Below are 13,079 nucleotides of genomic sequence, written 5' to 3' on the forward strand. Positions count from 1 at the left end.
TTGTTTTTTAATGTTGTCTTATGTTTTTCTTTTCTCCACTGACCTCCCTGAGCAAGCCAAAAGTCACAGGGCACTTACTAATAGGAAATCAAGAGTAAGAAAAGTCACAACATTGAACACAGGTTGTTCACTAAATTGTGTGCCCCGGGGCTCCTAAGGTAACAAAGGCCAGTGAAAAGTGAGGTCAGCAGAGGTGTCTGTCCTAAAACACAGAATAAGACTAGCTCCCAACGTGGAATCCAGCCCATGTACTTCGGCTTTCCACGTGGCATCATATATTGTGTTTGTCACCATGAACTCCAACCCCAAGGAAGCCAAAACTGCTCCGTCTGTTTCACAGTTGAGCTGGAATCAGAACGACCCGAAGACACCGTCGCTTCATTCCGGGCCATGCCAATCTAAAAAGCCACCAAACATCGCCGAGCTCCCTCCCTCCAGACCTGGACCAGTCAGCAGCAGCCTGGGCCTGAAGCTTCTAGGTGGCGGGTTCCACCCGGTTCCTTCCGCCGCGGCCGAGACCCAGCAGCGTCCGTCGAAGCTCCTGCCACGCTGCACCTGCCCGCCAGAGGGCGCGCCCGCGTCCGGTCCAGCGCGCCCGCTCTTGCTCTCAGCTCCCTCCTCCTGCTGCTCTGCCCTCCTACTCCACGGGCGCTCACCTGTCTGGGCCGCGGGCCCGGGAGGCGGGGGTACCGGTGGGAGCCGAGCGGAGAAAGAGGGCGGAGCGGCTCTCCGGGCGCGTCATCGGAGCACCATGGCGGAGCTCGGAGCTGGCGGCGACAGCCACAGGGGCGGCGACGGCGCGGCGCAGAGTCAAACAGGTGACTGCACAGCAGGAGCGAGCGGGCGTCCCACGGGACCCGCTGGGGGGCAGCGATGCTTGAGGGGCGGGCAGGGGGAGGCGTGTGGGGTCGCGCGGGGGCGCCGGCTGATCTTTCCCGGGCCCCTGGGGCTGCGGCCCAGAGTCCCCGGCCGGAGCTCGGCTCTGCTCACCCGGCCCGAGCACGCCCGTCCCCCGCACACCCTCCCCAGTCGCGGACCGTCGACCCCAGATGCGGTCTCCCCGCGAAGCTCTGCTCCCACTTTCCCACAACAGGTGGAAACACGCCAGGGAGCTTGGGCGGGAGGAGGAAGTGGAAAAGCACCGGCTGCTCTCCTCCCACCTGCCGACCTGGGTCTTGTTCAGTTGAATGGGGAAACCATATCCCACACTCCAAAACCTCAGCCACCAGCCGAGAAACCCTCGGCCAGGCGCTACTGCCATAATTAGCTGTTTCTGTGTCCTCCCTCCCTTCTTTCTTTCCTTCCTTCCATCTCTCTCCCCCCCCCCCTTTCTCTTTCTTTCCTCCCTCCCTCTTTCTCTCCTTCCTTTCCTCCCGGGTCACGACACGCTTGGTGCCCGAGTTGCCAGACGTCGGTGGCGCAGCCGTGCGCTTCGGTGTGAGGGAGGTGGCAGAGTGGCGGCCGCCGGCCGTCCGGCTGCTCGCGGTCGTCTCCTGCTCCCGAGCGGACTTAGATCCGGGCCCCAGGCGCCGGCGGCGGGTTGCAGGATAGTGGAGGTATGCAGGACGCGGCTAGATGAGCCCCGATGCATTTACTAGAAAGAGTCCTCGGAGTCAGTGTTTTGAGTCGTGCACCAGCCAACCTAAGGAAGCAATGTTAGCTCTGCTCGGTAAGCCTGTATGATGAGAATCTGTTATTTGCCCCCAGATCCCTCTGGCGCACTATGGGACTGGAATTTACTTCTGCCAGATTAGCAGCACATTTCCTGTCGCCTCCTGCCAAGTATATAAAGGCGATTGCAGCCGCCTTCACCTCCGCCACCCCCACCCGGGTGGTAGTTTCTTCCCGAAAAATGCTTTGTAAATTCGTCCCTCTCCAAGTTCCTTCTTCTTTATTTTATTTTACTTTATTTTGACTGGTAAACTCTTTCTGGTACTTCCCTACATTTGGAAGGGGGTGTGTGTGAAGCGGTTAATTAGTTTTAAAAAGGAATTTAAGTTGCAGACTAACCAAAAACAGTTTATTTTGGGCCACCGGAACAGCTCACTTGGACTGTGCCTGCTACTTTGCCATGTGCACTACCCGTTTTGGAGCCTGGCTCCCACCAGAATGAAAACAAAACCAAAAAAAAAATATATGTGCTGTAGTAGTGCCTTTCCTCTCTTTCTCCCCCTCCCCTTCTCTACCTCTGTCATAAAAAATAGTGCTGCTGGTGTATTGCACGAAAGTAAAAGACTCTAGGGTGGGTGGGTGGGGAGACTACGGGTCCTGGAAAAGGATGACAGAGGGGGCTATATTATGTGGAAAACTGAGAAATGTTATGCAGGTACAAACCATTGTATTTACTGTTGAATGTAAAAAAAAATTTAAAAACTAGTGCTGTCTTGAGTTAACAACTTTATACATTTACGAATAACAACCTCCCTCAAGAATACAAGTTGATTTAGATGATATGCTTATTTTAATATGAAAGGGCCAGCCAAGCTCTAACTGTTTTCAAATTATGTATCTGTAAAAGAGAGTTTGGCCACCTGACCTCTAAAGACTGAATCCTTTCAGCCAGACTGACAATTTGTCTTGAACTTGTTTACACTGAAGTCGAATTACTTCTGGTGAGGTGGTTTACTTTAATGTGTTTGAAAGTTTGGTGTTCTTTATTTGGGTTTGGGGCTCTGGAATGGGTGGCTAAGAGGACACATGCCTTTGTAATTATTTTAGGGAACTTGATGAGCCAGATGCCAGGACAGGTCTCTCTTAATCAAGAGCAGCATAGAAGAAGAAGCATACTTAGCTGTGAATAGAAATACATGTAATAGCCACAAAGTACTTCTGAAACAAAATTGGTAAATCAGTACATACCAATTTATTGTCACAAAAGCAAGCACTTCTTAGAATCTGAATATGAGCAGCTTGTTCACATATGTGAATTATAAACTAGTATTTTGAGACAAGATTGGGCACGTTCAGTGTGGTATGGTTTTAGACTAACTAGCCTACTCAGTGCCTGAGCATCTTAACTAACTGGTCATGCTTCTAACAATTAATGTACAAGTCAGCCATGTCATTATATTATCTGTGGTATATTTTCTTTTATGGAGATTATTTTTTATCTCTCATAGAAAACTTTAGTTTCTAATGATTGGATTTTTATATATCTTTTGAATAGTTATATTTCATAATCTAATTAACACTCATTTCTGGATCACATTTTTTATTTTCCTAACCCTGGTTACTATTAATGTTCTTAGTGCCCGGGAACGTCTATATGAGCAGGTGCTAAAAAAAAATGAAGATATATATATATATATGTATATATATATATTTTTCAATTTGGATATATATATGTTGAGTGAATGGTGAGGGTTGCTTCAATTTTTAGCAAACTTGAGTTTTTATATATTCAAATATATATGACCTATGTTTGAGTATAAGGATTTAGCACACTCATTTATTTCTATGGACATTTTTTACATCATACACATCCAAATGCTACTTGTCACTTTTTTTTTTAACAACCACATGTTTATGTAGTGGTGTGTTATTTTAGGGGAAGTGTGGGCTTCTATCTTTTATTGCCTTCAAGAGGTAAAAATTGTCACCAAAAAATGGCAGCATCTGTTGAAGGTTTTATTTTATTTTTAGATATGATTATTGAGAGGCAAAGAGTTTTTAAATGTGTTTCCTAGTTTTTGTGTCTCTATAGAGATTATGGTGTAAAGATTATGGTGTAATTTTAAGGCAATGCAGATTAGAGCTTCAGTTTGTTATGAAAGTAACATCTTTAATTTCTTCATCATTATATATGTGCATGTGTGCTTATTAAAAATAGATTGAAATTGGTGCTATGTTACTTATGAAATACTTGTAAAGAATATTTTGTGCTTGGGAGCCAGGCAGTGGCACAGCAGGTTAAGCGCACATGGTGCAAAACGCACAGACCGGCATTAGGATCCGGGTTCGAGCCCCTGGCTCCCCACCTTCAGGGAGCTTGCTTCACAGGAGGCGAAGCAGGTCTGCAGGTGTCTGTTTTTCTCTCCCCTCTGTGTCTTCCCCTCCTCTCTTGATTCATCTCTGTCCTATCCAACAACAACAACAACAACAACACAACAACGATAACAAGAGCAACAAAGGGGAAAAAAGAATATTTTGTGCTTGGGGCCAGGTGGTGGCGCACATGGTTGAGCGCACAAGGACCCAGGTTCAAGCCCCCAGTCCCCACGTACAGGGGGAAAGCATTGCAAGTGGTGAAGTAGTGCTGCGGCTCTCTCTCTCTCTCTCTCCTTATTTTCCCTTTCTCTCTGGGTTTCTGTCTTTATCCAATAAACAAATAAATATAATTAAAAGAAAAATAATATTTTGTGCTTGCTTTGAAACATTACAGAGAAGATTATCATAATCCAAAAAGATGAGCGTGGCCTTTGTGCAAGAATTACATACAAATTTGCAAAGTGTTCTGTGTTTAAAAGAAAAATAATATTGAAAAGCACTATGCAAATCCATCATTTAAAAATCATAGTTCTATCAACATGTATTTCTTTTTTTACCCAAAGGTAACCAAATCATATACTTTGTGACTAAAGTGTTGTTTTATATTCCCTTCTTCTGAGACACTACTTTGAGTATATTTTTCAGTAACGAAAGGTAAGTGAGAACTGAAAAAAATAATTGATTTGGAAGCAAGTTTTTAGTTTTGCCACTAGAGGAAGTCAAGTCCTTTTTCAGGCTGTTACTTTCCACAGTGATATAGGTTGACATTTACAGAACTGCCTCTGCCCAAGTTTTATATAATTAATCTTATTATGCTCATGTCTAAGAACTGTGGAAGAGAGCAAACACAGTTTCCTGATTTGATGAATTCTTAAAAAGAAAAGGAAAAAAAAAAAAGAAAATCTTCTGACTTATGGCCAACTTTAAAACTACTTCTTACTAATTTACAAGACAATTCCATGTACAGGAAATAAGTCAGTATCTATAACTGTAATTCCTATTGTTTATTCATTTTGGGGAAATGTGTTAGAACTGAAATTGGACTTTTTTTTTATTCTCATAAACAGCAAATTTTGTGGAAAAACTTGACCTTTCTTTGTGATTTTGGTCATGACACTTCACTGCATTTTTCCAAAGTGAAAAATCATTTTTTAAGTATCACTTGGCTCTAAAGTCTACAAATACCTGCATATAAAACTGTATGATAGAGAGACAAGCTACAATTTGGCATTAAATGTGTCCCTTTTGAAACTGAGATTAAGAAAGCTAGTAATGCTTTATTGAGGTAGCTCTGTAACTATTTTTCTCATAGTGTGTGACTGCCTGTTTCCTTCACATCTTGCTAAGAAGAGGGAAGTCCTATTAGAGTAGGCAGTTGTGCTCAGGAACATGCCTTTATTATGTCATTAGTTAGGTCTGTGTATGAGATATGAATTTATATAAGTATGCTTTCTAGAATAGTCTAACACTTGTGCCTTCTGATACATGAAAGATAATCACCTGAAAGGAATTATTTTACTTAGTTTTCAATATTGATGTAAAAATAGCATACTGGATACAAAGTTAGACTCTCAAGCATAAGGTCTTGAGTTTGATCGCTGGCACTGCATGTGCCACAGTGATGCTCTGGTTCTCTCCTCTCTTAAATAAAAAAAATAAATAAAATTTTAATGTGGCTTAAATAACAATAAGTACTTTCTGTATATAAAACATCATGGTGGCTGGAAGGTTGACAGACATGGTTGTTGGAGATCATGTAAACAAAACAAAACCCACAAATAACTATAGGTTGTGAAGAGTTAAGTGAAGAAAGAATTATTCTCAACTGTGATCATCAGGGAAGACTTACTGAAAATAAGAATAGATTTTTTTTTTAATTAAAAAAAAATAGATCAATGATACATGAAATTGGTTGACAGAAAGGGAGAGAGATATACAGCTATTTAAAAAAAAAGCAATATTGTAGTCATATTGACTCATGTGTGATGTTTAACACAAAAGAGTCTAGAAAACTGGGGATGATGGTATACATTGTTACAAAATTGTAGGGTGAATAAAGGTCAAACTAAGGTTAGTATACTATGCTATGGGAAACTATTGGTAATTCTTTAAAAATAACCTATCTTGATTGAAGTATACTAATTAGGTACTTCTGTACCCATGAATGTTGAAAGTTTGATTGTAGAAGAAGTATAGTGACTTTTAGGATTTTACTAATATGTAAAACTACCAAAAAATTAACTCGAGCCTATGCAATGTTGCATTCCTACAAGAAATAAATATATATTCTAGTTGCTATACATCCTTGCTAACACTTGATGTTGTTAGGTTTTATCTTGTTTTTAATTTGCAGTCACTCTGCATGGTTCTTTGGGTAAAACAACGCAGTCACTTCAAAGTATTGACCTTCTGGGAGCTGAATGGGGCTTGCTTGAGATGGAGGTACTGGGCTGTTGGAAAAGTCATGATGCATTTTTGCATAGAAAAAATGTCTTGACTTTTCCAACAACCCAATAGTACCCCTGATTCTAGAACCCAGGTTTAATGTTTTTATTTGGCTCTCACATCACTAGGTTATTTTATTCTTTTTTTATAGTATTTTTTTTCCTGTAGAATCTGCATTCAAAAGTCGACTAGGAATAGAATTGCCATTATATAGCACATTCCATGCCATTTTCTCTTCTCCTCCTTAATGATTATGTGCTAATCCTTTGCAATACAGTTTTTCAAAAAATGGAAAATAAGACTTTTTTTTTTCAGTTAGAAAGCTGGAAATATTGCTCATATAATTTATTTTATAGCCCTGGTCAAACTGTGTCAACAGGAATTTACACATTGTGACACTGAATTGTAGCAGTTCTTGGGCACTAAAATATAACTACAGTGCTTTGTAAAAGTATTTGATAACCTATCACTAGACATTTAACTACTGAGTGTGGTCTAAAGTTTGACATGCTAGATTTGTGTGGAAACTTGGGCTTATTTTCCTCTGTAATATCCAATAAAGTATATCTACTTCTCCTGAAGATCTTTCTGTCTCTTTAATGCCTCCATTCTTGCAGTGCTCTGAAATAGCCACAAATTTAGGTGGTACCAGATATTTTTCTCCTGTTCATCAAATACTACTGTTCTCCTTAGCATCATTTCCAACTTCTTCTAGCATTTGCCCTTCTTCCGTAGCCAGTCAACAGCGTCAGGTTGAGCCTGATGTAAAATTTCGAGACCTCCTTTGAATCTGGAGAGGTGGCAGTCTTTGACTATGTGGGTCATAGTCTGTCTGTAGCCGCAGGGGCAGCTCGGGTCGTCTCTGGCTCCCCAGCGATGGAACATAGCGGCGCACCGGCCATGGCCTGTTTGATAGCGATTGAGGAGGGCCCAATCATAACGTGCTAGGTCAAAGCCGGGTTGACGCTTGCAGGGGTCTGTGATGAGGTGTTTGTTCTTGACCTCAGCTGACTGCCAACTCTGTTTCCAAGAGACTGGAACAGAGAAGTTCAGTGTAGGCATAGGGGACCAGATTGGGTGATGAGACGTCAAGCGTTGGACAGGGTGGGCGAAGATATCCGCGTATATTGGCAGGTCCGGTCAAGCATAGACGTGGGAAATGAACTTAGATGATGCCACATCCCGACGAATATCTGGCGGGGCGATGTTGCTAAGAACTGGCAGCCATGGAACCGGGGTGGAACGGATGGTTCCAGAAATTATCCTCATGGAGGAATATAATTTGGAATCGACCAAGTGGACATGGGGGCTACGGAACCATACTGGGGCACAGTATTCTGCAGTGGAATAGCATAATGCCAGAGTTGATGATCGTAGTGTGGAAGCGCTCGCGCCCCATGAGGAGCTGGCCAGTCTTGCAATGATGTTATTCCTCGCGCCCACCTTTGCTGCAGTTTTTATGAGATGTTTGTGAAATGACAGAGTGCGATCGAGAGTAACGCCAAGATAGACTGGCTGGGCTTCATGCCGGATTCTCGTATCGCCAAGCTGCACATTAAGCTCACGCGAGGCCGAGGCATGGTGTAGATGGAAAACAGATGATATCGTTTTTGCAGTGCTAGGGATTAGTCGCCATTTTTTACAGTAATCAGATATCAGAGACATGTCTTTCATGAGTGTTTCCTCGAGGATGTCGAACTTTGATGCCTGAGTTTCCAACTGAGAAATAGCCAGTTGGGAATTTATAAAATTCTGTTTTGTCAGGTGCCATTTTGATGTTTTAATTGGAAAAAGTGATATTTTGGTTTTTTAATTTGAAAAACAATATATTTCTGATAGTAACACTTCACAGCATTCTATAGTTTCTTACCCTTGGGCACACTACAGAAACAGCTATGAAAGTAATTTATGAGAAAATGTCAGGGACAACCAATACAACTGACCAGGCAACATGGATGAAGTTAGAGATTCAAAATAAAGCAGAAAGGACGCTAAGAAGAAATACATTTAGAGTTTTTAAACAGCACTATGCAAAATCATATAAATATAAACTTATAGTAGTATTATTTGGGTTATCTTAACCCACTGTTCCTGGAGGCCATTTTTCCTAATTTGTTGCCCTTGTAGTTGTTATAGCTGTTGTTGTTGGATAAGACAGAGAGAAATTGAGAGAGGAGGGGAAGATAGAGAGGAGAGAAAGATAAGACACTTGCAGACCTGCTTCACTGCCTGTGAAGTGACTCCCCTGCAGGTGGGGAGCTGGGGGCTTGAACTGGGAGCCAAATCGGTCCTTGTGCTTTGCACCATGTGGGCTTAACCCACTGTGTTACTGCCCAGCTCCCCAGACTTTTTTTTCTTGGTGAAGAGAACTAATCTTTACTATGGAATAACTATATATATATATATATATATATATATATATATATATATATATATATCTTGTATTTCTGGAACTTTGTTGAAGACAGGTGAAGGACTATATTTTAGGATGAATTTAAATCCCAATGTGAAATTCTAGGAAATAAGTTTTTCTTTCTTATCTTTAAAATAAAGTGCCCTCTTTTTTTACAGTCTCTGTTCCCCAACCTAAGATCTACTTGGGTAGCAGTAACATGCATAATAATTAGCCCTAGCAAAAATACCTGACTATATGTCACGATTTTAATCCAGGCTTCTGGTTCTTAGAAGCTTCAGATTTGACATTTTAGCATGGCAGATAAACCAAACAACCTGTTGCCTACTTCCTGCATTCCAGCTAGATTAGTTTCTATTCATGGTAGATGTTGTCAATTAGTATAATGACACCTCTGGTGGGTTTATTTAAATACAGCTCGCTCATTAGCCATAGGTTATGTTGTTGCAATGATTTCTGAAGCAATGTGCTAGAGCATTATTGGTTATTAATACTGGTAGTGGATTAAAGTTATCTAGGTGCCTTTAAATATCCTGATGCCTGGACTGTACCCTAGGCAGTTACCTCAGCATCTCTAGAGTGGGACCCAGATGGCAATATGCTTTTTCCCCCACCTCCTCATGTGGTTCCAATGTACAGACAAGATTAAAAAAAAAAAAAAAAACTCATCTGAATTCATTTCCTACTTAGTGCTCTCCAATGTGACTTTCTTATTAGTAGTAAATTTAACTTGAAGGTGTCAGTTGTACCACTGATAAATCTTAACAGTTATTGCCCCATGACAATGAGTTTCCTCAATTTGTGTCTTATTTTGCACTCGATATATCTTGAAGGAATATAAATGTGAACATGGATAAGAATGTACTTTAAAAGAATTTTATGCATATTTATATTCATATACTTGTGCACTTTTGTGTATGTGTGTTTATATTTTGGCAAAATGTTAAATATTCAATTTTGGTTTTGTATCTTTGTTTAGTTGCCAAAGTGATCTCTGTGCCTGTACTTTTGTAAAGTAACTTTGTGTAAGTCTAAGGCAGGAACTAAGTGAAGGTAAAAAATACATATGGTTCTACAGTAGAAAGCACTAAAAATAAGTTGAGAAATTTGGGATGGATGTTATTTCTGTCTATAAAATGTATCCTAAAATCTTGATGACCCTGAGTCAGATAGGAGTAAGAATAATTGTGTTTATTTAAAAGAAAATGCACTGGGTTGCTTAGTAATATGTACTTCATGGAAATTAATACTTCATATCTTTTCTAAAAACAGTTATTGATGCATTAGAGGTTTTTTTTTTTTGCTAGCAGTTGCAAATATTAAAAACTTCAGGGTTTAGTACTTAATCCTAAGTATACTTCTATCTGTATAATTAGCTTAAAGCTTTTGGTGTTCTGGTTGGTTACTGACAATTACAGTGGATGTGCTAATCCTTTTCAGTGTGTGCCATAACTGAATGAAGATAATAAAACTTCAAACTTGCCCACTTATATTAACTAATTTAGCGTTTCTTCTGTTCGGCATTTCCTTCTTGTAGGCTGATTTCAGAACTATGTCAGAATTGTATGTTTTTTTTCTTCTTTGTCAGAGTATGTCCTAGTTAACAAACCTTAATAACAAGAAGTTTTATATAACAAATCTTCATAGTCCTCTCATAAAAGAAAGTTTTATCCAGTATTATACCATTCACAAACTTTTCTACTTTAATTCTTCTAATTGAGACAGTGGGAGTATTTCATGACAACAGTGGGGGATTAAAAAGTCTGTACATCTGTACTTTCTAAAATCATTTGGTATTGAGATAATCAGTCTGCTTTCATTCTTACAATGATAGATAGAATTTACTTGAGTGGTTAAGCGCAGGTGGCACAAAGCACAAAGACCAGCATAAGGATCCCGGTTCTCTCTGTCCTATCCAACAACGATATCAATAACAACAACAACAATAACTACAATAACAATGAAAAACAACAAGGGCAACAAAAGGGAAAATAAATAAATATTAAAAAAAAGAGTTTACTTGATAATACTTTGAAGCTGACCTCTTATCAGATTCTTAATGAGAGATCATTAATGAAAATAAAATGATTTTGAGATGCCCTGAACCTATCTGTATGAAGATGATTTTAAGATAGCAGTGCAGTATTGAACAATAAATTGGATAAACAGTGTCCATTCTAATCAGTGAGGAATTGTGATCATAAATAGAATGTGACTTTTGAATAGTATGTTTTCATTGTAGCATGTTGATTTTAATATGGGAGAATGGAGAGTGTTTTTCTGTCTGGGGTCATTTACCATGATGGTTAATTTTATATGTCAGCTTGACCAAACTGCTTTACTCAGTTGTTTGGTCAAGTGAAGATATTCATAGATATGAGTAACATTAAAGTCAGTCAACTTTTAACAAAGGAAAGTATTTTTTTCCTTGATAACATAGGGGATCTGATTTGGTGAATTAAAAGACAAGTTCAAACACTGAGGTTTTCTAGAGAAGAGGGACTTTGGCCACAAGACCAAAATACTGCCTGGATTTCCAGCCTGCTGGCCTGCACTTCAAGTTTTGGATTTGCTGGTCTTCATAGTTGTAGCAGCTATTATCCCTTAAAGAATCTCTAGATATAAGTAAGGTTTTTCTTCAGAGATAAGAACCAAAAATACTATGTTTCTTTTTCTCTGAAGAACTTTACCTGGCAGTCCAGAGGTGACGCAGTGTGATAAGGCTTTGGACTCTCAAGCTTGAGGTCCTGAGTTTGATTCCTGGCAGTACATGTACCAGAGTGATGTCTGGTTCTTTCTCTCTCCTCCTATCTTTCTCATTAATAAATAAATAAAATATTTTTTTTAAAAAAAGAACTTTAACTGAGGGCGGGGGTGGGGAGTAGATATGGTTATGCAAACAGACTCTCACGCCTGAGGCGCTGTCAAGTCCCAGGTTCAATTCCCTGCACTGTCATAAGCCAGAGCTGAGTAGTGCTCTGGTAAAAAACAATAACAACAACAACAAAAAACTGACCTTCAGGAAATCAAGTGTTTTCACAAAATTATGGAAAACATTTTCATGAAAGACTAAAAATATCTCCTTTTTAATGTTTTATTTATTTAGTATAGAGAGAGACATTGAAAGAGAAAGGGGAGATAAAAAGGAAGGGGAGAGAGAAAGAGACAGATAGACTGACTGACGGACCTGCAGCACTGTTCCACTGCTTGAGAAGCTTCCCCCCTACAGGTAGTCCAAGGCCTTGAACCTTTTGTTTTTATATTTATTTTCCCTTTTGTTGTAGTCATTATTGTTATTGATGTTGTCCTTGTTAGATAGGACAGAGAGAAATGGAGAGAGGAGGGGTAGACAGAGGGGGAGAGAAAGACAACTGCTTCACCACTTGTAAAGTGACTCCCCTGCAGGTGGGGAGCCAGGGCTCCAATCGGGATCCTTGCACTGGTCCTTGAGCTTTGTGCCACGTGTGCTTAACCCACTGCGCTACCACCCGATTTCTTGAATGATTTAATCTTGAGGCAGAAACAGAAGATACTAATTCCTAATTAAAAAAATATATTTTGAACCCTAGGAAGTGGCATAGTGTTGAACTTGAAGGTCCTGGGTTCAACTCCCACCATTGCATGTGCCAGAGTGAGGCACTGGTGTGTGTTCCATAGTACATGTGTTCTCTCTCTCTCTCTCATTAATAAATAATCATTATAGAAACTCAATTTATGTCAGTTTTAATTTCAGGAAGTTTTAGCAAAGTTGGAAAGAGTAGAGAAGTAACACTATTGGGGAAAACTTTAAGTGCATTTTGAAATGAATGTTGAACATGTTTTACTAATTTAGGATTATCTTTCTTTAAACATTTCTTTTATATATGTATATATACTTAGTTTCCCTTTTGTTGCCCTTGTTGTTTTTCATTATTATTGTAGTTATTAATGTCATTGTTGTTGGATAGGACAGAGAGAAATGGAGAGAGGAGGGGAAGACAGAGAGGGGGAGAGAAAGATACCTGCAGACCTGCTTCACCACTTGTGAAGTGACTCCCCTGCTGGTGGGGAGCCAGAGGCTTGAACTGGGATCCTTACACTGGTCATTCTGCTTTGCGCCACCTTCGCTTAACCCGCTGTGCTACTGTCAACTCCCAGGATTATCCTTCTTTTTGAAATCTTATTATTTATTTATTTATTTATTTTAACCAGAGCACTGCTCAATTCTGGTTTATCATGGTACATGGTACAGGGG

At 40.1% G+C, this 13,079-nt stretch overlaps 1 protein-coding gene across 2 annotated transcripts in view; it reads left to right on the plus strand.

Annotated features, from left to right (window-relative positions):
* The first annotated feature begins 354 nt into the window (after positions 1 to 354).
* The window catches only part of MAP7 (microtubule associated protein 7), a 188,627-nt gene continuing 175,902 nt past the window's right edge, over positions 355 to 13,079 (plus strand). The window contains exon 1 of one of the 2 annotated variants that reach the window (XM_060190396.1): positions 355 to 818. In XM_060190396.1, coding sequence (XP_060046379.1) covers positions 752 to 818 — 67 coding nt within the window. In that variant the 5' untranslated portion in view covers positions 355 to 751. Of the gene's footprint in view, positions 819 to 1,332; positions 1,670 to 13,079 lie in introns of those variants that run through there. The other variant, XM_060190394.1, reaches the window with a different exon arrangement.

This window comes from Erinaceus europaeus, chromosome 4 (assembly GCF_950295315.1).
Source record: "Erinaceus europaeus chromosome 4, mEriEur2.1, whole genome shotgun sequence".
NCBI classification, from domain to species: Eukaryota; Metazoa; Chordata; class Mammalia; order Eulipotyphla; family Erinaceidae; genus Erinaceus; species Erinaceus europaeus.